The 26655-nt window shown below is 52.8% G+C and overlaps 1 protein-coding gene across 3 annotated transcripts; it reads left to right on the top strand.

Annotated features, from left to right (window-relative positions):
* Positions 1-58: 58 nt before the first annotated feature.
* On the top strand, positions 59-11993 carry PGPEP1 (pyroglutamyl-peptidase I). Of its 3 annotated transcripts, none has more exons than XM_027738214.2 (5): positions 59-265; positions 3551-3603; positions 9521-9637; positions 10495-10727; positions 11722-11993. In XM_027738214.2, exons 1-5 carry the CDS (start codon positions 178-180, stop codon positions 11912-11914), a joined length of 684 nt encoding a protein of 227 aa, XP_027594015.2. In that variant the 5' UTR covers positions 59-177; the 3' UTR covers positions 11915-11993. The 3 variants fall into 3 exon arrangements, with proteins under 3 accessions (XP_027594015.2, XP_027594016.1, XP_027594018.1); XM_027738215.2 differs by lacking the exon at positions 59-265 and adding an exon at positions 400-483; XM_027738217.2 differs by lacking the exons at positions 59-265; positions 3551-3603 and having other exon boundaries at positions 9559-9641.
* The last annotated feature ends 14662 nt before the right edge of the window (positions 11994-26655 follow it).

Below are 26655 nucleotides of genomic sequence, written 5' to 3'. Positions count from 1 at the left end.
GCCAATCAGCGCGCGGGGACTCGGCCCCGGCCGCGCCGCCCGGGTCCGGCCGCGCCTTCGCGGCGGCGCCGCCCGGGACGGGCCCGGGCCCGGGCGGGAGGGACGGGACGGGCCCCTCCGGTACCGCGCGGTTCGCGCTCCCGCACGGCCGCGCGGGGAACCCCCGTGGGGCTCGGGATGAACGTTTTGTTCAACCAACCGCCCCCCCCGCCCGCGGGCCCGTCTGGGGTTACGGTGACCCAACCGTCCCCCGCCTCGGGCTACGGTGAGCGAACGGTGAGCGGGGAAGGGCTCCCAGGGCCGTCCCGCTGCGGGACTTCCGCCGCGGCGGCGGAAGCGGCGGGCCCGGGCGCTGCGGGGCGGGGCGGGCGCGGCGGGGCGGGGCCGCGCTCAGTGCGGGGCGGCGGCGGCGGGACGGGACGGGACGGGACGGACGGGACGGAGCCGCGATGGAGAAGCCGCGGCGGGCGGTGGTGGTGACGGGTACGGGGCGGCTCCGGGAGGAGGGGGGGGAGACGAGATGGGGGACCCCTTCCCCGAGGGAAGAAGGAGCTCAGGGGGGCAGGTGAGGGACCCCTTCCCCGAGGTGAGAGGGGCTTGGAGTGGAGGGTAGTTATGGGGACCCCTTCCCCGAGGCGAGGGGGGCTTGGAGTGGAGGGTAGTTTTGGGGACCCCTTCCCCGAGGTGAGGGGGGCTTGGAGTGGAGGGTAGTTTTGGGGACCCCTTCCCCGAGGTGAGACGGGCTTGGGGGGATAGGTGGGGGTCCCCCGCCCGAGAGGAGTGGGGAGCTCAGAGCAGCAGGTCAGAGACCCCTTCCCCGAGGTGAGGGGGGCTTGGAGTGGAGGGTTGTTTTGGGGACCCCTTCCCTAAGGTGAGGGGCGCAGGTGAGGGACCCAACCCTTGGAGGGGAAGTGGAGGAGGCAGGTGAGGAGGGGGTTTGAGGGGAGGGTAGTTTTGGGGACCCTTTCCCTGAGACTAGTGGGGCTTGGTGGGGAGAGTAGGTTTGAGGACCCCTTCCCTGATGTAAAGGGGGCTGGGGGGGAGGTAGGTGGGGGACCCCTTCCCCGGGGTGAGGGAAAGGGAGTGTGTGACCAGGAGCTGGGGGGCTGCTGTCCCATCGGGATGTGACTGAGGTGGGGATGGAGAGGGGGAAGCTGTCCCTGGGGGGCTGTTTGGGGGGGCTCTGCCCTGTGTGGGGTGATAAACAGGAGCCCTGGGGGTGGAGGGCAGGGTCTGGGGGGGTTTGGGGGCCGCACTGCTGCGTGTGAGGGGTGTCAGGAGCTGGGGGGATCCCGTGCTGAGGGGCTTTGCAGCAGCTTTCCTAACACTTGTGCCCAGGCAGCGGGGACCTGGATCCCCCTTTTCCATCCCTGAACCCCCTCCAGCGGTTTTGCTGGTTGTGGAAAGACGGGAGCCGAGCCTGCCAAGGAGCAGGAAAAAAACAATTTAGGGGCGCAGGGGATGGGATTTGCTGGCTGACCACCCCAGCCCCAGCCCCCGAGGGGTGGAAGCTGCTCCCCAAATCGCCCCCCTCAGCACGGCAGAAGCCCCCGAGGGAAGAATAAGCCAGGGAACGAGGGGCCCCGGCGCTGTCAGGCTCTTCCCCGGGGTACAAAGGCCGCTCGGGGTGATTTGTGGGTGAGGCCGTTCTGTGACAAATGGGGAACTCGCCTGAAACTATTCAGGTTCTCCCCCCCCAGCAGCCGAAGTTGAGGCCGTTTGAATGGCGGGGGCTCGGCTGGGGCGGCTGAAACCGGAGGCCAAAAAGTGTCTTTGCAGGGAAGAGTCGCGGAGAGAGAGGAGGAGCAGGTGGCGAATCCTGCCTTTCCCAGCCCCAAATCCAGCGCGGGGCGGTGGTGACTAAACAGAAAACGTGTGTCAGGGAATGTTCTGCTGCTCTCAAGGCTTCTCCGGGCTTTTTTTTTCCCCCCCCCCCATCGTTTTCAAGGGAAGTCTGGTTACAAAACACAGCGGTTGCCTCGTCAGCTCTGCCCCTCTTTGATAATGTCATCGATGTCACGTTAAATTCCCTTTAAAAGCGGGGATGGTGTCGTGTTCCCCCATCGGTTCCCGAGGATGAGTGTTATTTGTGCACAATTTCTTTTTTAGAACTCGTTAAGGAGATAATCCCGTCACGATCCCTGCAGCTGGTTTACTGCTAATGAGCCTTGGAGGGCCCTGGGGTGGATGTGCCCACAAAGTTCCTTATCCCAGGATAAGGGATAACTCCAGGGATCCGGGCAGGGGATGAGTCACAGCAGTGATACCCCCCCTTGTGCTTGTGCCACTTTTTCCCCTTTGGATTCGAGGCAAGGGGATCACATTGTGTGCCTGAACACCTGTAGAATTTCAGCCTTTGGGTGGCTGGCTTGCTAAAATACGTATTTTATTTATTTTATAAGATTATTGCGCTTTATTCAGGAATTAAACCCAGCGGGCTGCGGTGTTTGTTTTCAGGGAGTTGTGCAGGACTCGCAGAAACAGCTGAAAAGGCATTAATTCGCCCTCTCCCCCGTGCTGCAGTCACAGATTGTGTTACAGCCTTGGGGTTTTGCTGAACGGGAAAACACACCACCACTTTGATTCTGTGGGAATATTTGTTTTGGGGAGGTACCAACGTTGGGGTTTGATCCACGGGCGTGGACGAGCCAAGGCCGTGTGTGAATTCCTCGTGTGCAGCATCACCCCAGCCTGGCTGCTGATGGCAAACACGGCATTTCCATTAAGGTGTCACTTAATATTTGTGGTCCCTCTCGAATCCTTTCAGGAGCTGGGCAGAATTTATGCCTCCTAATTGCATTAAGCTCGGAGGGCAGTGCTGACATTGTAAATTAAAGTGTATCGACATTACGCCCAGATAAATTGCTCAACCTTTGTGTGCTTGCTCAGGAGAAGATGTTATGGATCACCAGTTAACTCCAAAGTTATCCATTAGGAATTTAAGAGGTGGTGAGGAGGTATTTTTGATAATGCCATGGTAACCTTTGCTGCTCGGGGTAGGTGGGTTGTGAACAGCCCTGATTATTTCCTTAATAATTTCCTTAGTAATTAAGTGCTAATGAAGATCTTGGAGAGGACTTGAGCAGAGAAGAAACATTTGAGAAAGGCTGGTGGAGGCATCTGCTGTGGGTCAAAGCAATCAAGAACAGAAAAATCCAATCGTGATTTAATTCCCTGACATCAAGTCCTCTGCTGATAACAAGTTCTCTTTGTTAAAAAAGTTCTCTTTGGTAACAAGTTTTTCTAACCTGGGCAGGAAAGGGGAAAAAAAAAAAAAATCTTCTTCCCAAATGTCTGTTGGGGGGAAAAAAAAAAGGTTCTTGTGGGGCAAATTCTTGGTTTCCTTCCCTGTACAAGGTTGCAGTTGAAATATTTCAATGCAGGTGTCTCGTTTGGTGCTTGGATGTAAAGAAATAAGGATTGGGTGGTAAAAGTGGTTGGGTGGGTTTTTTTCAGGATATCTAAACTGGGAAAGCACTTGCAACTCGAAGTGGAGTCAAAGCTGTGAGAATGAACTTCACCAGGGTGGGTTTTTTTTGTTCTCTTGCAGGGTTTGGGCCCTTTGGAGAGCACGCTGTGAACGCCAGCTGGATTGCAGTGCAGGTAACACCTCAACTTCCCTCTCAGCACGTGTAAAACAGAGAGCAAATCCCTGCAAATTTGGGTTTTCGGCTCTTTATAACTTCCAACTTCTTCCCAGTCTAACTGAGAGCAGCTCAGTGCAGATATCCAGATGGTCAGCTGGATAATGTTTGATTCACTGCTCAGGGGACAATCCCTTGACCAGTAGAGTTTAATGAGATTGAGTTAATTTAGCTGAGGCAAGGAAGGAATTCCCAGCTTTGAACCCTGTTAAATGGGGCAGGGAGCCTGGAATCTTCCTCTGCCCTGGAGAATTCAAAATAAACAAACCAACCGAGGCCAGAAGAATGTTTGGATGTTTTTTTCTCTCAGCTCTGACTTGAAGCTGGGTGAGCTGGTTCACCTTTAAACCAGGCCTCATCCCTGAGGAGACTTTCAGCTGGTGGTTTTGTGGAGCTGAGTGTGAGGAAGGTAATTCCAAGGCAAAGCAGCCACTGCTCCCTCCTTTCTCCCCTTGGATCACCCCTCTCTGATGGAGTTGGACCTCTCTGGGGACAGGAGCTGCTGGAGCAGGTCCCACCTGCTCAAATAAATCGGATTTATCCCTCTTGTAACTGTGGATCTGCCCAGAATCCTGGGATATCCTGAGCTGGATCCACAGGGATCATGGAGTCCAACTCCCACCCCCAAATATCCCACCCTGTGCTGGGAGTTCAGCTGTGTGACACTGAGGCCTCACAAATGAGGCAAGAAGGAGGAATTAAGCTCTTTCCAGTGGAATTAAGGTTTCTTGCTGTAAAAACACTCAGTGAGGGAGACGGTGCTGCCACATTATCCCACTTCTTTGTCACTTCTGGCCGTGGTTTGTGCCAAAGCTGCTGGGAATTCCAGGGTACCTTTTAGTACAGTTGCCCAGGGGAATTAAATCTATTTTTCTCCCCAGTGTGTCTCTCTCCCCTTCAGAGCTCTGAGATTAATATCTGCTTTCGAATGCTTTTAAATTAAATCACAAACTCTAATCAATTCCAGCCAACTAATGTCCAGCTGTCTAATGTGTTGGCTGGTAGGAGAAGACAAAACCTTTGCCTCCAAGAGCCTTTTTTTTTTTGGGGAATGAATATATTTGAGTTAGGGTTGGTTTGGGGGAATATGCAGGCTGTGGATGGGGAAAAAAATGCAGGATATTATTAAAATTCAGGAGTGAGGAGCATTGATTTGGCTTGTTCTTGCTTGTGTAGTGGCAGCTGTTGTAAATAGCTACTTTTATTTTAGAGGAGACAGACAAAAGGGTGTTTCTGGAGCAGGAGGAGTGGTGGGTGTTGTGATGTTGCTTCCAAAAACAAACCTGAAGAGAAACAGCACTTTGTTCCTTCAGGGCACCAGTGGCTGCTGGATGGAGACACCACCTGCCTTTAAAAATCCATTTTTAGGGGGCTTGTTGGCTTTGAAAAGTATAAAACTCAGTGTTGGGGGTGTTTGGAGAGGAGAGAACAGAGTTGGGGGTGTTTGGAGAGGAGGAAACTCAGAGTTGGGGGTATTTTGAGAGGAGGAAACAGAGTTGGGGATGTTCTGAGAGGAGAAAACTTGGAGTTGGGGGTGTTTTGAGAGGAGGAAATAGAGTTGGGGGTGTTTGGAGAGGAGGAAATTCAGAGGTGGGGGTGTTTTGAGAGGGGAAAACTCGGAGTTGGGAGTGCTTTGAGGAAAAAACTCAAGAGTTGAGGGTGTTTGGAGAGGAGAAAACTTGGAGTTGGGAGTGTTTTGAGCAGAGAAAACTTGGAGTTAGGGGTGTTTGGAGAGGAAAAAACTTGGAATTGGGGGTATTTTGAGAGGAGGAAACAGTTGGGGGTGTTTTGAGCGGAGAAAACTCAGAATTGGGAGTGTTTTGAGAGGAGAAAACTTGGAACTGGGGTGTTTTGAGAGGAAAAAGCTCAGAGTTGGGGGTGTTTTTAGAGGAGGAAACTCGGAGTTGGGGATGTTTGGAGAGGAGAAAACTCAGAGTTGGGAGTGTTTTGAACAGAGAAAACATGGAGTTGGGGGTGTTTTGAGAGGAGAAAACTTGGAACTGGGGTATTTTGAGAGGAAAAAGCTCAGAGTTGGGGGTGTTTTTAGAGGAGAAAACTCGGAGTTGGGGGTATTTTGAGAGGAAGATATTTGGAATTGGGGGTGTTTTGAGAGGAGAAAACTCAGTTGGGGGTATTTTGAGAGAGAAAGCTCAGAGTTGGGGGTGTTTGGAGAGGAAAAAACTTGGGGTTGGGGGTGTTTTGAGAGGAAGATATTTGGAATTGGGGGTGTTTTTAGAGGAGAAAACTCAGAGTTGGGGGTGTTTGGAGAGGAGAAAACTCAGAGTTGGGGGTATTTTGAGAGGAAGATATTTGGAATTGGGGGTGTTTTGAGAGGAGAAAACTCAGAGTTGGGGGTATTTTGAGAGGAGAAAACAGAGTTGGGGGTATTTTGAGAGGAGAAAACTGAGTTGGGGGTATTTTGAGAGGAGAAAACTGAGTTGGGGGTATTTTGAGAGGGGAAAACTCGGCGTTGTTGCCATCGGAGCCCCCGAGTCTCATCTCTGCCTGCGAAGCCCGGCTCGGAGGAGGCAGCGGGGAGGATTTGCCTTCCCTTCCCCTGTCTCAGCCCCCAGAGGCCCAGACAAAAAAGGAACAGCATGTCTTTGAGCCCGGGCGAGGTGGGCATTGTGCTTGTTTCAGACGGGGGACTTCACGGAGCGGGGTGGACACAAAGGCGTGTCTGAGTTCCCGAATCCCAGACGGTGTGATCTGCATTTTAATAGAAGGAAAAAATCAATTAAACAATCTTTGGAAAAATCCTCCTTCCTAGCCTTGAGGCCTTCGGCTGGTTCTGGTTTATTGCAGCTTTTATTTCTCCTGCATCCTGAGGGTAAAATTTGCTGCTTTTTTTTCCTCTCCCCTCTCCGTTGGTGTTTTTGGTTTTATTTGGATTCTTACGGAGAACACGGACACGGGGTGTCTTTTCCCTGGAACTGCAGCGAGTTTCTGGTGTAGCTGTTTGGCTTTGAAGGCTGATTTTTTACACATGGCCACCTTAAATAGTGGCAGCAGCAATCTAATAAAATCCTGAAGTGAAACGTTTGAAGGTTTTCGTCCCTGTTTAGGTTTTTCACACACGGGGGAGAGATTTCCCCGTAAACCCAGCGGGAAGAATAACTTTATTTTAAGGCTTCCAGCAAAAATCCTCCTGTGTTAACGTGGGTTTGCTGTTGAGTGTTTTCATATTTTTAGTATTTCATCCGAAGATTTATTATTATTATTATTATTATTATTATTATTATTATTATTACTAGTATTATTATTATTATTATTGTTTTTACAGCTGCAGTTTTTTTGCTTGGGAGGGACCTTGGAGAAGAAATGAGTTTTCTGCCCTCCCTGGTGTGACTTTAGGTGTAGACACAGGTGTGCCCTGTGGGATGTGAAGCTCCTGGGCTGCTGCCTTCATCCCCCCCCTCCGAGGAGCTTCTGGAGGAGGAGGAGGAGGAGGAGGAGGAGAGGTCAGAGTGGGTTTTGACATCAGGAAGGACAATTGCTGTCAGGGTGTCTAGACAGACCTGATAAGGATATTAGAGGCTCACAAAGAGCAGCATTGTGGAGGGGTCAGGGAATCGGTCACACATGTTGGGTTTGCTGTATTTGTCAGGTAGACAGGGCTGGGGGGGGGAAAGAAGTTGTTGGGGGGGGTGAAGGAAGGAGGGGGGACTACAAATATCTTCATTATCGAGCGCTGGGTTTGGTTAAAACCGAGCTGTGGGTTGGTAAAGTTAAGGTTTAACTGTCTGGAGGGAGGTGCTGGTGCCTCTTCCTCCTGTCCATGCTGTTTTCTTTTTCAGCCAGTAAAAACTTTCCACCCCCAGATTCATCCTTAGGAGCTGTTTGGCTCCTGAGCCTTCAGGAGCATCACTTGTTGTTAAGAGAGGTGGTGATGAATCCTGAGCAATTAACGCCCCTAAAGAGGGTTTATTCTCCTGACTGGGGTTTGAACGCTCTCATTTGTGAACTCCTCCTTTTACAAACACTCCCCTCACAAACCAGGGAAGGGTTTGAAGGCAGATTTGTTGTAAAGGAGCTGTGATGAACCATCACTTCCATCCATCTCTGGTAATGAATGTCTGAGTGTGCCAGACACTAATCAATACAGCAAGGCTTTAATATCAGCCTTGCCCTCAGAGCCAGAGCCAGTGATTTATCATTGTTGCTCCTATCTGCTGGCCTGTGAAAAGTCTCACTCTTGCCTTTCTGGGTGTTTTACTTAATCTTAAATCTTGTTACACCACCGTGGTTTTGTCCCTACAAGTGTGAAAGGTGGGGTTTTTTTCCCCTCTGTAAAAAAACCCACTCGTGCTGATAACACAGAAAAATGATACTAAGGCACTGCTCGTGTTTATGTAGAGGAGGGGTAGGATGGTGTGGCAGTTTGAGCCACATTAGAAATCTAAAATCCAATTTCCAGGCTCCCCCCCCCACCCCTTCCCACCTTTGGGGGAGGCCAAAACCTCAAATCCTTTCGACTGTCTTTAATTTTTAATTTTTAACCTCGGGAGGAAACACAAGGTTTGAAGTGAAAACAGCTGATCTGCACTCCTTTGGCCTGAAGTTTGCAAGCAGGAAAAATAAAAGCCCGGGAATTGCTTCAAAGAGCAGCTCGTGGCTCTTGATCAGCAAACCTGAACCTGAATTAGAGGTGACTTGGGCATTCAGGAATATTTTGAGGCGCCCTTTGATGGTTTGGTGGCTCTTCTGTTGCTGTTTCTGCCTCAGAACCCTGAGAACAACTGCAGGGGTTGGTGAGACACAGGCCTGGAGGTGAGGTGTGAGAGCACATGGCTCCTTCTGCCCTCAGGGAGGAGGAGGCACCTGGAGAATCATGGAATCATGGAATGGTCTGGCTTGGAAGGGACCTTAAAGCTCATCCAGTTCCAACCCGCTCACATGGGCAGGGATGTTTAAGATCCTGCTGGAAAAGTGCCTCCTGGTGTAGCCTGGCTCCTAAATTTTGGGCTCAGCTGATGATTTAGTTTGTGAGCATTTTTCCCCTCACACCTCAGGCCGTGTGGGTTTGTCCTTGAGTTCTTGGAAATTTGGGGTTGGTGGCTCTGAAAGGTTCAGTTCTGCGGTACCAGATGAAAAAAACGTCCAGCTGGAGCTTTGCTGGTGGGACTGGAGTGTCTGGGAGAAGCATCCAGAACCAAGGGGAGCTCCCAGTGTTGGGATCAAACAGTGCTTTCCAGTCAGGAATGCTGGGGGCAAAGAAACCACCCTTCTCTCTGGTTTTAAAGTCCTTGCAAGGTATCGAACTGACACTTTGTGTTTTAAAGGGTTTAAAGGAAATTGGCTCCGTTGATTGCCAGGATATTTGGGCTGTTTTCATGTCACAGAGGGAGAAATAATTCACTGTGTGAGTTGAGTCACCAGTGCTGTCACCCAGCCCTGAGAGCTCTTTATCTGCAAATGTGAATTTACTCTCCAGGCCAGCACGGATGATGGATCTGATCCTTCCAGTTCTGCCTTCTCCACGGAGTCACTCCTTGGGAAAAAAAAAAAAGAAAAGCAGGGATTATGACTCTCTCCCTCTATAAATAACAGAGCCAACCTTTCCTTGGAGTGTGGGTGTTGCTGATAACTATTGTCAGTTAAATGTTGATGTCTTTGTTCACACACATCAGAGCCCAACAAACGGTCCTGTGGGTGGAACTGTTAACACAGGTGGAGAGATGCCTTTGTTGTTCCCATTATGGTTTGGGGTTCTTTTCACAGTTTTAGCTGTAAACTCCCTCCAGGTGCTGTTTACAAGTTTATACAACCCGGTGTAAACTGACGGCGGTCTCTGCCATTAAACCTTCCAGAAGTAAATCCTGTGCTCATCTCCTGTCTGACCACCTTGGGTTTTGTTGCTTTCCTGGTGTCTTTAGGAGCTGGAGAAGCTGGGGCTGCGGGATGACGTGGATCTGCACGTCTACGAGGTCCCTGTTGAATACCAGACAGTGCAACGACTCATTCCTGCCTTGTGGAAGAAGCACAGCCCCCAAGTGAGTGAGTAAAGGCAGGAAAACCACCCAGCAAAGGGTTGAAACCTACAGTGAGCATCATGTGAAGTCCCAATTTTAATGTCTTCTCTCAGACTGGTGGTCCCTGGGTGGATCTTTTCATCTTTTGTCGTGAGAACATGTGAATTTGGAGGGTTTTACAGCTCAGAGTGCTCCAATTCCTGGGAGCAGTCGGTGTGAAGAGGCCACTGCAAAGGGCTGTCTAGACAGCCCGTGGTTAGTCTGTGCCACCTGGGCTCCTCCAGCAGCTGTGAACGTGCCAGGGCTGGTTTTTACCCTGATTAAATCCCAATTTGGGTCAGGAGGGGGTGAAACAAGAATTGTGCAGTAGTGAACCCCTGATAAAGTGCCCAGTGCTCCTGGAAGAACTCCTGTAACAGCTCCAGCATGAACTGGGAATAGAATCGTGGAATCACAGGATGGTTTGGGTTGGAAGGGCCTTAAGTGTCATCCAGTCCCACCCTCTGCCAGGGGCAGGGACACCTCCCACTATCCCAGGTTGCTCCTTTGATCCGACCTGGCCTTGGACACTTCCAGGGATGGGGTGGCCACAGCTTCTCTGGGCACCCTGTACCAGGGCCTCACCACCCTCCCAGGGAAGGATTTCTCCCAGTATCCCATCTATCCCTGCCATCTGGGATGGAAAAGCCTTCTGGGATCACAGAGTCCAGCCTACGACCAGTCACCACCTTGTCACCCACAGAAGAGCTCTGAGTGCCACATCCGGTGCCCTGGGCAGGGATCACGGATATCCGGAGTTTGGAAGGCTCCCACAAGGATCAGGCCGTCGGTTTCCCACCAATTTGGGGTTGATCCAGCTCGTTTCTTTTCCCTTGCAGCTGGTGGTTCACGTGGGAGTGTCGGGCATGGCCACGACCGTCACCCTGGAGAAGTGTGGCCACAACGTGGGTTACAAAGGGTTGGACAACTGTCGGTTCTGCCCGGGCTCCCAGTGCTGCGTGGAGGGCGGGCCAGAGTGCATTGACTCCATCATTGACATGGACACAGTTTGCAAGAGGGTCTCGGCGCTGGGGCTGGACGTGGCCGTCACCATCTCCAAGGACGCCGGCAGGTACGGGATGCCAGCGATCCATGGGGACAGTGTGTGGAGTCATGGAAGCCTGGAATGGGTTGGGTTGGAAGGAGGGTCTTAATCTCATCCAGTCCCACCCCCTGCCATGGGCAGGGACGCCTTCCACTAGCCCAGGTTGCTCCAACCTGGCCTCGGGCACTCCCAGGGCTGGGGCAGCCACAGCTGCTCTGGGAAATCCATCCCAGTCCCTCCCCACCCTCCCAGGGAGGAATTCCTTCCCAGTATCCCCTCTGGCAGTGGGAAGCCATTCCCCCTTGTCCTGTCCCTCCATCCCTTGTCCAAAATCCCTCTCCAGCTCTCCTGGAGGCCCCTTAGGCCCTGGAAATTTGGTCACATCTTAACACCATCATATCACCACGTTCATGGAATCAGAGAATCCCAGAGTGGTTTGGGTTGGAAGGGACCTTAAAGCCCATCCAGTCCCAACCCCCTGCCATGGGCAGGGACACCTTCCACTATCCCAGGTTGCTCCAAGCCCCATCCAAGCTGACCTTGGACACTTCCAGGGATGGGGCAGCCACCACCTCACGTGAACATGTCCCGTGTGTTCCCTTCGTGCTCAGCTCTTGAGGCCCCTACAGTTCCTACACTTGTCATGGAATCACAAGGTTGGAAAAGCCCTCAAAGATCATCAGTTCCAACCATTCCCCCAGCTCTGCCAAGGCCACCACGTGTCCCCAAGTGCCACATCCACACAGCTTTCGAGGTCTCCCACACCTCACTTCTCACGGGGTTGGCAACACCCCCTATTTTTCAGTGGTCACCCAACCATCAGGGATATAAAAAAGCAGTTCTTCATGGGATTTTTTTTGTCTTAGATTTAATTAGAACAATCCCAGACTCACAATTCCAGGCTCGTATTCCACTTTATCCCACTAAATCCCGCTGTTGTGCTGATCCACAAACGGCTCGTCCTGGCCTGTATTTTGTGTGATTTTTTTGGGGGTAAATAATCCCTCTTTTTGTGTTTCAGGTACCTCTGTGACTTCACTTACTACACCTCCTTGTACCAGAGCCGTGGGAGGTCGGCGTTTGTCCACGTTCCTCCGCTGGGAAAACCTTATTCCGCGGAACAGCTGGGCCGGGCCCTCCAGGCCATCATAGAGGAAATGCTGGATCTCTTGGAGCACTCCGAGGACAAAATCAACTGTCAGCACGAACACTGAGCGTGGGCAGGGAGGCCATCCTGGTATTGCACTTCCGAAATTTTCCCCTGTTGCTGAAGTACTGGGGGGAAAAAAAAAACAAAAACACAACAACAAAAAAAAAACCCAAACAAAACCCGAGGCTGAGACGTTCCGGACCCAGAATTGGAGATTCCAAAAAAAAAAAAAAAAAAAAAAACAACCAACCAACACAAAAAAAAAACAACAAAAAAAAGGAAAATTCCTCTTCTAGAAATGGACTTTATGTTTTTTTTTTTTTTGTCCAACCTGTGAGTTTCAGCCTTGGCAACAAAGGATTCAAACTCTCTTCTTTCAAGACACCTCGTTCCTGAGTGACTGAAGTGTGTGTGTGTGTGCTGGGAGCTTCCCTGTCAGCCAGGGGACGGAATCCGGCACGGATACGGGAAGTTCCTCACCTGGACTTGGCCTTCGGGTGCAGGGAATGGATAACTCAGCCCTCTGCTGGCTTGTCTCTGAGTTGAAAGGTTTGCTTTCAGTCAGTTTTGGGGTTTCTTTTCCCCCCCCTCCCTCTCTCTTTGACCCAAATTAGAAGGTAAAAGTACACCTGGAAAGAGTTGGAATGGCGTGGGACTGCCTTGGAGAAGAGTTTGGTGGGGGATGAGGAGTCTCCAATTGCTTTGCTGAAATGGGGAATTATTTTAGGCACTGACTCCTCACCCCACACCCTCCAAACATCTCTGTGATGTGCTGGTTAAGTGTAGCTGCAGGTAGAAGGGCTGTATTTGGGTTCCTTTTGCCTGGAGCAGGATTTGGGTTTTTTTGGGGGCCAAACTCTCGCCAAATATTCCCAAATATCTTCTTCTTTTTTTTTTCCTGGCTCCCTCTTGGCCACCTTCCTCCCTCAAGTCAACCTCAAGTGGACCTCCTGCACCGAACACCTCGTGAGTGTCCAAAATGAACCATCAGTGGTTAAAGAGCTTTGCTAAAGGCCACTTTCCCCACGGGACATCTTCATCCCGGCCTCTTGGTGCTCCCTGTTTGGTTTTAAGGCAGAGGTTGAGTAATTTATAACTTCCTTAGTTCCAAATCTTTCCCCCCCTCATTCCAGTGATGTTTAACCCAAATCCCGCCTCTGGTTTAGAGGAGGCGTCAAAATGCAGATTAAAACACGTCCTGCCAAATCCAATCCCAAATCTCCAACCTCTTCCCACCGCCTGGAAAGCCCAGGCAGTGGTTTGGAAACAAGGAATTTTGCTTTGGGTGAGGATTCCAGGCTCTTTTCCCCCTCTCCCAGTGGGAGGCTCCGAAGTGCTGCTGCTTGTGTGGACTTTCCCAGGAATTCTCTTTTGGGGAAGGGCACATGCAGAATCCGAGCAGGGCTTGAAAAGTGGGTGGTGCCTGCTGGTCACGTGTGTGGAGATTTTGCTGCCAAATCACGAGATTCCAACAAAAACCAGAAGATGTTGCAGCAGGAACAGACTCCAAATTGGTGGTTGAGGACCAGTCGAGCTCCTCGAGGAGCCTTTTAAATGAAAGAAGTCTGTGATTTGATTAATACTTTTACAAATATATATATATATATATAAATCAACTTTTTGAAACGTTTTAAGACCCCCTTATTTTAGTTTTTCCAACGCTGACTGGCTCTGTTATAGTATCTCTCAGTGAGAGCTGCCCTGGACTTGCTGTTTGCCAGGAAAAAATAGGATGGCAAAGGACAAAACCACTCCTTGTAACCCTCGAGAGAGAGGACAAAGACTTTTCCAGCTGCAAGAACTCTCAAGGGGGCACCTGTGGATGAAGAGTTTTGGGTAGACCCAGGGAAATTCCCTCTGTTTTCCCTCTCCAGGCTCAATCAAAGGAATTCTCCTTCCAATGGAAATATTCTTCCCCTTCAAATCCGAGGTAGCACTTGTCAGACTTTTCTGATTAGTAATTTATTCTATTTAATATTTTGTTGAAATCTTCGTGGTTTGATGCATTTTATTTTTATTTTTTTTTTTGGTGATTAGTTGAGCTACTTATCCCGTAGGTTTATCCCATTCTTGGTGGGAGGTTTTCCTCCTGGGTGTTTCTTAGCTGCTAAACTTGGGAAAGAGGAGTATCCACGTATTCCAGGAGCTTTGGTGATGGAGTAATTCCCAGTTAAACTATTTAATTTTCCCTGTAGCTGGGGATAAAATGGGAGGGGAGGATCAACAGATTGGTGAGGCGACAACAGAATTCCAAGCGTGGAGTTGGAGCGGGAAGGGCTGGTTGGAGCTGAGCTGGGTGGGCTCTGTGGGGGATCAGTGGGATCCAGGTGAGGTCTTCCCTGTCTGTCCATGTCTCCTGGGTCTATCCATGTCTCCTGGGTGTTCCCACACCCTTTGGAGCCTCGGAGATCCCGCTGGTGGCTCCAAATCCGCCGGCAGGGAGCACAGACAGCAGCAGTTCCGTGGGAAGAGCTTCCCACACATCCTGTTCAACACCTATAAATATTCCTGGTTTGGGGGGCTCTCTGCTATTCCAGGGGAAAATCCGGAGCCAGTTTCCGTGCCTGCTGCTGTCTGAGGACCACAGTGCTTGGCCTTGGATGTGTCAGCGTTAAAAATCCCATTTTTTTTTTTTTTTTTGGAAACAGTTCGCTCCGAGCTCTGCTCTTGTGAAGCTCCACGAGATCAGTTCCTTTAGGAAACATAATTTATTTTATACTCTTTTTTTGTAGGGGGATTTTTTGAGAATTAGTCCTGAGGTTGTGTTTGTAAAGGGTGTCGTGGTCATAGAGAAATTTCCTGTAGCGAAAACTTGGGGCAAAAATGGCATTAAACTAATTTTATTTCATCTGACCTAAATTAAATACTATTATTTTTGGGGGGGGGGGAAGGGTGGGGGGTCTCAAAGCTTTTTTTGTTGCATTCACCAAGCTTTTCCTCTGGGTGCATATATTTTTCTTTGGGAATAGGGTGTCCAAACTGATGCAGAGCTTCAGTTTGTGTAATCCTATATTCGCTCCCTCTTCCAGCTCCTCAATAAATAGGATTTGCTGATTTGCACTGACTGGGAGACATGTTGCCAAGCCCCAAAAAAAAAACTTCCTGCCAGTGAGTGAAAGGGTAGGGAATTCAGCACAGGGGGAATTCACCCCCTGTGCCTGTGACTTGGAAAATGGGAGAGCCGGTGAAATTTTGGGATCGTGCGACTGCAAAATTGGGGATACGGAGAAACGAGGGCTGAGGATATTTGGTGTGGAAGAGAGAATTTAGGGAGGTTCCACTGGATGGGGGTCTGATGTCATTTATCTGGGACCAAGGTGCTGGGGAGGTTTGGGGTGACAGTTGGATCGTTCCGGTCGTTTAAACGCTGCCGAGGATTTTGAGGAACTCCAGGTGCTCCTGAACATCTTAGTTTGGTGGTGCTGCTGTCAGGAGGTGAATTAAACGTGGGGATCTGCTTTATAACCACGGGGGGGAAAGGGAATTGTGAGCTTGGAAGGTTCTTTTCCTTGAGGATTCACGTGGAACTCTGATCCTTATGGATCCCTCCCGACCTGAGCGATCCTGGATGTGGTCGGAGGGTTTTTTGTTTTACCTGCTGCAGAAGCTGTTTGTGATCCTTTTTGGAGAGAACCTCAAACCCTGGCAGCAGTTCACCTCATCTGGAGTATTCCCCAGCCTGGTTGTTTCCTCCCAGACGTGGGAGAAGGTGGGAAAAGGATGGAAAAGGTCGGGAAGAGGGTTCGAGGTGTCGGGTGGGGTCGTGACATGAGCAGCCAAGAACTGCTGAGCTTCCAGAGTCCTTCCAGGAGGGAGAGACCTGGCTGGGGGTGTTCAGAGTTTCAGACTTCACAAAAGCTCTGCTCTCACCCCGAAAAGGAGGGAATTTTTGGGATAAATGCTTCCTTGGAGGCCGGTGGAGGTGGTGGTTTGGTTGGAAAGCTCAGCCCGAAGGCGTTGGGGGATTCCCACAGCAGGAAAAGATTCCTTGAACCAGAGCTCCGAGCTAAGATTGGAATTATCATCTCTGTAGGGTTTGTGCTGTGGAAAATCAGGTGGAAAAAGGGGACTTTGTGTCCCAACCCACCTGCAATCAGGTGTAGATGTAGCATCCAACCTCTCAAACAGGCAATATTTAACCCAAGGGGATTATTCCAGGGTTTTATTCTGGAATAAAAACCCAGGAGCTTCCAGGTCTGCACAGACAGCACAGGCTCCCAGTGTGTTGTTGGTTTTGGTAGGGAAAAGCCTAAAAAAAAAGTTTAAAATCCACTGAAGTTTCTCAAATAATCTTGAGTTGGAACTGGGTGATCTTTGAGGTCCCTTCCAACCCAAACCATCCTGGAATTCTCTGACCCGTTGCCCTCGTGGGTGGATTTTTTTTTATTTTTTAATATTTTTTTTGTGTGTATGTGTGTGAGATGGAGAAAAGGAATTGCAGGAGGAGGAGGAGCTTCTTCAAACCAAAAAAAAAAAAATGGGAAAACCCTGAAAATGAGGAACTCTGTGACTCCCCACTGCCAAAGCTGCAGCAGCGACGCTCTGGCCGTGGTGATTTCCTGGTTTAATTGGTTGTGACTCGGGAATCTTTTTGAATTTCTCCTGGATTTCTGGCTCCAGCAGGTTCTCAGACACAGCTGCTGCAGGAGGGAGTGGTGCTGTCTGAAAGCTGCCTGAAAATCAGGATGTTTAGACATAAAAAGCACTCGGTGTGGGGCTTTTCTTAATTCAGATTTTCAGATTTCTCCCCCCCCCCCCCTCCACCGCAGACAAAACCATCAGGATTAATTTGTACAGACCCTTTTCCCAAAGTAACTTCCTCCCTTTTATCTCCTTCCCTTTAATACTTCATCCAATAATATTTTAATGATTTTAATTTTATTTTAACGATAGGAATTTCAGAGTTGCAAAGGCTCTTTATAACTTTATTGACTTGGATAAAACCCCCCCCCTCCGTTGTTGATACCATAAATACTCGTCTTGATGTAGATGGATTTGTTATTTTTGCACCAGAATCCCTAATTTTTCGCAGTATAAAGTGCACTTTTTCTTAAAAAAAAAAATACAAAAAGCTTGTATTCCTGTCTGATGAGTGTCTTATGTGCTGAAAGTGATATTCTGCCAAAGCTCCAAAGCTGAGGATGTCGTTAATTCTTCGAGGTATTAATTGGAACCTGAGACCTGCTTCTGCTCAGTCTTTATTTTGAGACAAAAGCAGAGAAGGAAATGCCTCCCCAGGGACAGGAATTAAAGATGGGAAACGAAAATCACTGCCCTTAAAACAGAACTCTGTGGTACTTAAATCCTTAAATACAAAACCTTCAGGTTTTTCTATTGCACCAGCTTCTTAAATCACAAAATGTTTACTTTTCGATGATCAGGGAGTGCCTTGTCCTGTGCTTGGGATGGATTAAATCCCCCGAGGTGGGTGGGAAAGCTGCTGGATTGGTGGGAATCCCCGCGGTTCCTGAGGATGCCCTTCGGAGATGGAGCTCTCCAGGTTTGCTGACACACCCCCAGGGACCTGACCAAGGGTCCCTCCTCACTTTTGGCTCGGGGTCGGCCCAATTCCTGAGGGGTTGTTTTTTTTTTTTCCTGTGTCTCCTCTGAGCGAGGTGTTTGTCCCCCAGTTGTGAAACCCACGGTGTCTGTCTGGGTGTACCTCAGGTGTTCTCCCCGCCTCGTGCTTGTCAGGACTCCTGGAGCAACAATTCCAACCCCGTCGGGGCTCCCGTTCTCTCCGTGTGTTCTTGCAGTGCCTTGTAAACCCCAAAACCCCCCCGTGTGTCACGAAGGGCTGTGTGGTGAGGGACCAGCAGTGTGCTCTCAGCTTGTACTGCCAGACTGGACTTTGTAACTGAGGATTTAAACCCGTGTTTCAAAGGAAATAAAGAGTTTAACTCTGACTCCACCGTGTGTTTTTTAACCCCGGTTGTTTTTCGAGGTTACAAACCCCTTCCCCCTGTCCGACCCTAAACCACGTCCATGCGTCCTTTAAACCCCTCCACGGGGATGGAAGTGCTTTGCTGGCTTTTTTAAGGGTTCTCTCCCTGGTCCTGCTGCCACTGGGGCCTGACTGGGAGCAAACTGGGGTGGCTGGGAGGGCTGGTGCCACCAGATGGTGCTGCCATACAGGCACGTTGTGCTTGGTGTCACCCCAGAGTGGGACAGCGGGGGCTTGGGAGGGGGGTGACCCCCTGCACGGATCCAGGTTGGCCCAGGACATGGGGAAGGTAAAACACCTGGACAGCTCCACCTTGATCCGGGACAGGGGGAAGGTGCAACACCTGGATGGCTCCAGCTTGATCCAGGACAGCCAGAGGTGCAACCCCTCCACGGATCCAGCCTGATCTGGGATGTGGGGCTGGATCCTGGAAGCAGGATCCTGGATGGCTCCTGGTTGATCCGGGGCAGCCAGAGGGTGCAACACCTTCACAGATCCAGGTTGATCCAGGATGGGGAGAGGGTGCAACACCTGGATGGCTCCAGCTTGATCCAGGACAGCCAGAGGTGCAACTCCTCCACGGATCCAGCCTGATCTGGGATGTGGGGCTGGATCCTGGAAGCAGGATCCTGGATGGCTCCTGGTCGATCCAGGACAGGTGGAGAGTGCAACTCCTCCACAGATCCAGCCTGATCTGGGATGTGGGGCTGGATCCTGGATCCTGGAACCAGGGTCCTGGATGGCTCCTGGTTGATCCAGGGCAGCCAGAGGGTGCAACCCCTCCACAGATCCAGGTTAATCCAGGACTTGGGGACGGTCCAACCCCTCCACAGCTCCAGCGTGGTCCTGGGGGCTTCTCCTGGTCCTGACTCTCCTGATGTTGCAGAGATGGCAGGAAAAGGTGCTGGTTTGTGCCCGGAGGGGGGGATCAGAAAGGAAAACACCCCAGATCTTCAGGAATCTCTGCTTTTCCTCTGTCTTTTTTGTGGGAATGTTGGGGGTTTTCTCCTGAGCTGCCACGGTGATCTTGCCAGGTTCTCCAGCCTTTTCTGGGAGACAGAGCTTTTATTCCCCCACCCACACCCAGCACGTGCTGGGCACTGGGAATTTGGGATCTCCCTCCCAGGTGAGCCAGGACTGGAGCTCCCTGAGCCAACCCCTGATGACATCACTCCCCTTTTAATTCCCTTTATAAGGTGATAAACGTTTCCTGCACGATGCTCCCGGGGGTGATGTCATGTTTCGGGCATGTCACGTTTCGGGCATGTCATGTGTCCATGAGGTCATTTTGCAAACAGCTCCCTGGAGGGACAGATCCAAGGCTTTGCCGGTGCTGAGGAGGCTCATCGTGGAGCATCCCACTGGGATTCCTTGGTGGAGATCCAGAGATTCACGGAGGAGGTGCCTTCGGTGGACTGGCCCCTCGTAGATCTGAATGCTTTCCTTTAACATCCTACTCTGCTCCCCCTCTCTTCCAGCCTTCCAAACCCTTCCTAAACGAGGTGGGAATTTTGGGCAGCGTCCATCTGGCAGGCTGCTCCCTCCCCGTGGTTTCCCAGCTCGCAAATCAAAGCTGAGCTCAGGCAAAGGTGCCCGAGGAGAGCCCACCCTCTCCCGCAGCCGCCGCTCCCCGGAGCTTCCACGGCCTCAGATCTGGGGCAGGGGAATGGCTGGAATTTCCTGCCTGCTCCCAGCAGCCCTCGCTGCCTCCGGTGGGGCATGTGCAGGCAGGTCCCAGGGCATGTCCAAGGGCAAATCCAAGGGCAAATCCCGAGCAGGTCCCAGAGCAAATCCCAGAGCAGGTCCCAAGACATGTCCTAGGACAGGTCCCAAGCAGGTCCCGGGACAGGTCCCAGCACAAATCCCAGGGCAGATCCCAAGCAGGTCCCAGAGCAAATCCCAGGACAGGTCCCAGAGCAGGTCCCAGGACCTTCCAGAGCAAATCCCAGGGCAGATCCCAAGCAGGTCTCAGGGTGTAAGCCAGGACATGTCCCAGAGCAAATCCCAGGACAGGTCCCAGAGCAAATTCCAGGGCAGATCCCAAGACATGTCCTAGGACAGGTCCCAAGCAGGTCCCGGGACAGATCCCAGCACAAATCCCAGAGCAAATCCCAGGGCAGATCCCAAGCAGGTCTCAGGGCAGGTCTCAGGGTGTAAGCCAGGACACGTCCCAGAGCAAATCCCAGGGCAGGTCTCAGGGTACATGCCAGGATATGTCCCAGGGCAAATCCCAGGACAGGTCCCAAGCAGGTCCCAGAGCAAATCCCAAGACAGATCTCAAGCAGGTCCCAGGACATGTCCCAGAGCAAATCCCAGGACAGTTACCAGGGCAGGTGCCAGGACAGGTCCCAGAGCAGGTCCAGGACATGCCCCAGCACGTGTCCCACACATGTCCCAGAGCAGGATTCGCTGCCTCTCCCGCCCTGGGATGGGCTCCTGGGGATGAAAAGCCTCCCAGCACAGCCAAGAATTCCCAGCACGAGCTTCCCATCGCAGGGACGACGCTCTGCCTGCCCGTTCCCCCATTCCAAGGGCTCCTCACCGTGACTTCCCACCGCGCTTCCCTTTCCCCACTGCCGGGTGGTCCCACCTGGATCCAGCCTTCCAGGGGATACACAGGGACGTTCTCCACCAACCTCTGCCGCAGGGTGGGATTTTCTTGGCCAGTTCCCAACCGGCCTGGGGGGGAAAAATCCCTTCTTGCTGCTCCTCTCTCCAGCTGTTCCCCGCTGCTGTGGATGCTCCATGCGGGAGCAACGTGCCCTGTGTACACAACCCTTTCCCGAGTCATGCTCCGGTGACTAATTCCCTCCTGACAGGCACGTGGAGCCTGGTCCATGTTTGGGATCACAAATAAATCCGTTTGTTTCTGCTGGAGGTCGGACTAACGGCGACTTCATGGAATTCTCCCTCACCTTCCACCCTCATTCCTCGTCCAAAGCTGTGCCTTGTGCTCCCAAAAAAAAACCCCATCCGGGCTCTTAAAATCCTACAGTTTTAAGGTTGTCCTTCCTTTGGAGCATCTTCCTTGGTAAAAGAGATGCTGTTCTGGGACGTGCCCAGGTTGGATTTGATTTCCTTCATCTATATTTTTCCCATCACTTAAAAAAAAAAAAAGCAAAAACCAAACATCCAGACCCTTAAAATCCTTCAGTTTTAAGGAGCTTTCTGGGTTAACCTTCCCTTTTTTCCATGTCCTAAGGGTTCCCTTAGTAAAAGAGATGCTGTTCTGGGATGTGTCCAGGTTGGTTTTGATTTCCTTCATCTATTTTTCCCATCACTTAAAACAAACAAACAAACAAGCAAACACCCAGACCCTTAAAATCCTTCAGTTTTAAGGAGATTTCTGGGTTGTCTTTCCCTTGTAGCGTCTCCCAAGGATTTCCCTGGGAAAAGGGATGCTGCTCTGGGATGTGCCCAGGTTGGATTATGTTCCTTTCATCCGTTTTTCCCTTCTGCTCCATGTTGGAAAGATTTTTGGAGGAAGCATTTAGAGCTCATCTGGGTCCCTTTGGAGCCTCGTGCTCCGCTCCTGGGTTCGGCCCCACCATCCCAAGGGATCACAATGCTCCCAAAAGCCTTGGTCTGGGAATACCTCCTGGAAAATGGAGGGAAGGGGCTGTTTGGGCACGCTGGAGGGTCAAGAGGCATCTCCCGTGGAACAGAAAGAGGCTCCCACCATGGAAAAGCTGCTTTTAAAAGTTACTTCTCAATAACAATCTCAATAACCCACATCAATCCTGCTCGGGTTGAGCTCGTTCCCAGCTGCTCCTGCAGATGATCCTGAATATCCTGAGCTGGAAGAGACCCACAAAACCCATGAAATCCAGCTCCACGATGCCCTCAAGGTGTTTATTGTACCTTCTGATGGGGAAACACCATCACAAGCCACAAAGCATCCTCACCAGAGCCCACCCGGGAATCCCCCTGTCCCGGCAATCCCCGTGTCCCGGGAATCCCTCCAGGAAAGGCGCTCCTTGGGAGCTGAGAACATCCTGGTGGCGAGAGCATCTCCGTGAGGAAGGTGTCGGTGGCGTGACCGAGGATTTCCCAAGCCCCGTTTCCATTTTCGGCGGTCGGAGGGGAGGCATTTCCTGCACTTCCCCAGGGCCGAGGGGGGCCGGGAATCCGAGTTAATCGTTGACCGGGAGGCAGGAACGTCTTCGTCCAAGTGGAGCAGAAGTCTCATTTTTGGGAGATGCCGTAAACTTCGGAGCAAAGGGGGAGAAAAATGTGATTCCTGCTGGGATGGGGGCAAAAGCTGCTTTGTTTTGCTCGCCCTGGTTGTCTTTAGTTGGGAAACATCCAAAGGTCACCTCGGCCTCCACTCCACCACTCCATGGTGGCAGCGCCCGGCGTTGGGAAAACACTGGATGTGGCTTCCCAACCATCCCACGCCGGCAGCAGAGGGAAAGCCCCATCTCCCATCCCTCTGTGCCCATCCCCAGACCCGAAATGAGACAGGATGGAGCCGCAATCCCCTCGTAAATCCGGGATGTGATCCCTGCCACCGTGGGCCTGGCTGGGTTCTTCCCCTTCCCCTGAGGGTTTTCTCGCTCTGAATTATCCTTGGAAGTGCCAGAGGTGCTTCCAGCCCCACCCTCCCTCGAGACCAACCCCTAAAGGGCAGCTTGGATCTCCCTGTGGCGGCAGCAGCAGCCAGGCTGCTCTTCCCATCTTATCCTTTGGAAAAATACGCCGTGGGAAAGCATTATTTGCCTCGTTTTCAGGGGGTTTTCCTCCTCCACTGCCAAACTTGCTCAGCCCAAGTGACTTCAGGGTGCAACGAGGTCCCTGAGGGACGTGGGGAGCACCTGATCCGGCACTGTTTGCCTGGCAGTGGGAAGCTCTGGGTGCTGGGAGCTGTAACCCCCCCTCTGTGGGTCATGGGGTGATGCCCCCCCTGTTCCCAAGGGGCTCTCGGCATGTTTTTGGGATCTCTTTGCTCGACAGCTGCAAGGAACTGAGAGACCCAAAATCCGGAGGGCGGCACTTCCCCTCTCACCGCTTGTGACAAGGAACTCTACAAAAAAAAAACCACCCCGAGGTTTCTGCCAGCTCGTGCAGCTGGGGGGGATTTCCTGCTTTTTTGGGGGAATAGAAGCCCTCTGGAGCCCCCTCATCTGTGCTCTCCCCCCTCTCAGTGTCCCCCCACCAGAGCTGGGAGGGCAGGGCAGGGGCAGCCCCTCGACCACCATCCCAAGGATCAGGGGGAACGATGGATTTTGAGGAGCCCCCGTTGCACGGGGCCGGTTTGGGGTTTTGTCCTCGGATCTGACACAGCACCGGGAGCTCCTCCGGTCCCGCTCCGAGCCCTGCTCCAGCTGGTTCAAGTTCAGGGCTGCATCCAGCCCACGTTCCGTGGGGAAGTGACTCATGTTCATGTTCCCCTTCCTGGGTTTTTTAGAAGTTTAATCTCAGCATTTGCGAGGCGGCTTCTTCCCCTCGGTCTCGGCCATGGGGGGGCTCTGGGATGGCACCCACCACCCCCACCATGCTTCCCACCCATCCCCATCCCCTGGAGGTGGAGAGAAGGGAAAAAGGCTATTTACAGGGAATCATGGAATGGTTTGACTTGGAAGGGACATTAAAGCCCACCCAGTTCCAATCCCTGCCGTGGGCCGGGACACCTTCCACTACCCCAGGTTGCTCCAAACTTCATCCAACCTGGCCTTGGACACTTCCACACCTTCCCAGGCTCAGCAGTGCATGCTCTGAGCTTTTCCTGGACTTCCCAGCAGCCTTTCCAGCCACTGGATCTCTGTGTGATGCTTTAATCACTGGATCTCCCAGTTTGTCTCCTGCTTGATGTGTGTGGAGAAGCGACAGCCCCGTGGCATCAGCTCCTGCTCTCCCTCATCCCATCTCAGGTGCTCTGAGCTCCAGGAGTCCCTGGGAACAGCAATCCCATGGTCTTTCCTGCTCTAGATCCCTGCCAGGTAGGTGGGATCTGTGCCGGGCTGAGGGACCCACAGAGGATGCACTAAGTGGAGAGGAAACCTGACCTTCATAAAGCTGAGCTTCCGACGCCAAAGGATGTGCTAACGGCCCGGGAAGAGCTGGGAGGAAACGTGGGATGGAGCGGAGGCTGCGCAATCCCCTCTTGCAGGCTGGTGAGGACACGCTGGGACATTTCATCATCGCTCGGTCGGGAATCAAACCAGCTCCCAAAATCCCTGTTTTATGGCTTCAGCCGGACTGTAAATCTCCAGCTTCCAGGGCTGGCGCCTTTCAGGGGGGGAAAACATCCGGCTCCAGCAACCTTTGGTGCTCCGGGAGCGGCGGGACCGTGCGTCACTCCGGGATGGGGCTCGCGCCCACGGAGAGAGAATCCATTGCAAAAGCAGAACTTCGGGATTTCGGGGTTTGCCGGGTCTTGCTCAATGTGATCTAAGGGGTCGGGGCCTCTTCCCCTGCCTGGACACGCCGAGGGCTCCGTCTCAGCTCTGGATGAGCATGTTTGGCACCATGTGGATGGTGGAAGGGGCTGGTGGCCGGGCCACCACCTGCTGGGGACACGGAGATGTCCAGGGTGGAGGGGGTGACGTGATGGTGATGGTTCTGCCCCAGGGTGGTAGCCAGAGGTTTGTGGTCCTCCTGGGTGATGCTCCCTCTCCCTTCCTCCTTGGAGTGAGGGGATGAAGGATTGAAATCACCCCAGCTGATAAAATCCCTGGGAGAGGGATCACAGTGGGTTTGGTGCTCTGGGAACTCCCTAAGGATCCCCGGTGGGAAGATGCTCCAGGAGGGAGGTTCATCCCTGCCCAGCTGCTGGAGGGCTGGGTAATGTCCCACGCATGGCAGCAGCAGGATGGTGCCCAAATCCACACGGGATGAAGCCCTGGAGATAAACGAGGCTGCAACATTTCCCTGGGAGCCACAAATGGGATTTCACCCAAGCTGGATGCCCTGGGAAGAGAAAAACTCCAGCTCCTCCTCACCCATCCCATTGCAAGGATGGCTCCAGAGCCAGGCAGCAGAGCCAGAGCCAGGGCAATCCCCCCCACACGATGCTGGTCATCCTGACAAACTTCTCCTTTCCCGAGTTTTAGGGTGAAATGTTTGTTCTTGGCTTTGCCTCAGGCAACCCCTTGAGAAGCCGGGTGAGAAAAGCCCGAGGAGAAGCAGGGGGATAAACAGCCTTAAATCACGGGATTACTGCGTGCACGTTCACCCCCTGGCAGGAGCACAGCTGAAGACCAGGCACTTGGATCAACTTCAGGACGTTTGGGAACGGCCTCGCCTGCCCTGGGAGGACCTGCCCGTCCAACTCATCCCACCGGCGGTTCCTCATCCGCCCGCTCGTGTTTTTTCGGTCCAAGCATCCCTGAGGAGAAGGCGGGAGGCGGGTGGTCCTGTGCCAACCTCCGTGGCTCATTCCCACCGTGGATTTTCTCCTCCCTAGCCCTGGTCTGGCACGGCCGCTGCCTGGCACACACGTGGCCCCGCCGGATTGGTGGCAGGCTCCGTCCTGCCTGGCTCCATTTGGGAGGATGATGATGATGTAACCCAGTGCCAAAGTTGCTTCAGAAGGATCGGGACACGGGACATACCCACCCCTCTCGGTCACACCTGCACGGGGAAACCGGTGCCAGCAGCCGGTTTGGTGGGACAAGGTCCAGGGTTGATCCCACTCCTCCTGCGGGAGCGCACCCGGCACGAGCCCGGCAGCCCAGCTCCTCCTCCCCGCCCCATTCCCGCCTCGGTGGGATTTCGGGAAGGGGCTGCGTGCGCCTGGATCAGCCCCCTCGTGTGATAACAGGCACCGGGGCGAGGCGACAGGCGGGGAAGGTGGCTGAGGATGCAGGGATGGACGAGCCACTCTGGAATGCTGCACAGCATCCCCTCTCCATCTCCTCCCGCCACCCGCTGGGGGAGGTGAGGGGGATTCCCCCAGCCACGCGATCCCGTGGGGGAAACGGGAAGCGGAAGATGGTGGAATAATTGTTGCTGAGAAATAGTATTCCAGACTTTCTTGTCTCTACAGCTTCAAACCGGCTTGTAAATCATCCGGGCTCCAGCACTGCCAGAACCTTTCATGCAAAATCCCAGAGAGGAGAAATTTCTACTGGAAGTTTACTCTGTCACCCACGGCAGGAGGGCGGGCAAAGTTCGGCTCCTATAAAGTCTGGTCTGGTCCAGTTCATTCATTCCCCTGGCAGCACGTCCAGCCTTTGCACGAGATTCGGGAGTAAAGGCTGCCCCGGGAGCTGCAGGATGCCGAGGAGCGCGATGCCCAGAGCGCTGAGGGATGTCTGGGCCACCCTCACCTGCCTCCAGCTCCTTCTGCCCCTCGCCGCCGTGGATTCCCTGCCCCTCACGTGGGACCAGGACCGGCTCCAGCTGGAAGCCGTCAAGAAGGGGATCCTGGAGCGGCTGGGAATGCCGGCTCCCCCCGTCATCCGGCACCAGCCGGACCAGGAGAGCATCCAGAGAGCGCAGCGGCTCTACCAGCAGAAAGTGGCAGAGCTGGCAGGGAACCGGAGCCGGGAAGAGGAGGAGGAGGAATCCATGTCCGGGACCCGGCGTTTGCACCGCCTGACCCCCATCCGTAAGTGACTCCCTGTCATTCCACGACCCTCATCCCCCCGACACACGCGTGTGTCCCAGCGTGTCCCAGCGCGTCCCGCAGCCGGGCACCGTCGGGACATGACCGGGCATGCAGCACGGTGGCCACGGGCATCCTCGTCCCGCGGCTTCCTTTGCCCTGGAAGAGGGGAGGGGAGGAGCCGCTGTTGGGGCTGTTTTGCTTAAAAACACCAAGAGCAGGGAATTTGGGATGGAAGCTTTTAATCGGCGGCGCGGTGGCGGCTCGGGGGGCTCGGAGTGGGGCTCGGGGTGGTTTGGGGGTGAGCGGAGGG

Source organism: Pipra filicauda, unplaced genomic scaffold, assembly GCF_003945595.2.
Source record: "Pipra filicauda isolate LSUMZ 115617 unplaced genomic scaffold, ASM394559v2 scaffold729_size357988_pilon, whole genome shotgun sequence".
Taxonomy (NCBI): Eukaryota; Metazoa; Chordata; class Aves; order Passeriformes; family Pipridae; genus Pipra; species Pipra filicauda.
The sequence above is the reverse complement of the archived record's forward strand: the minus strand, read 5'-3'. Positions and strand labels throughout refer to the sequence as shown.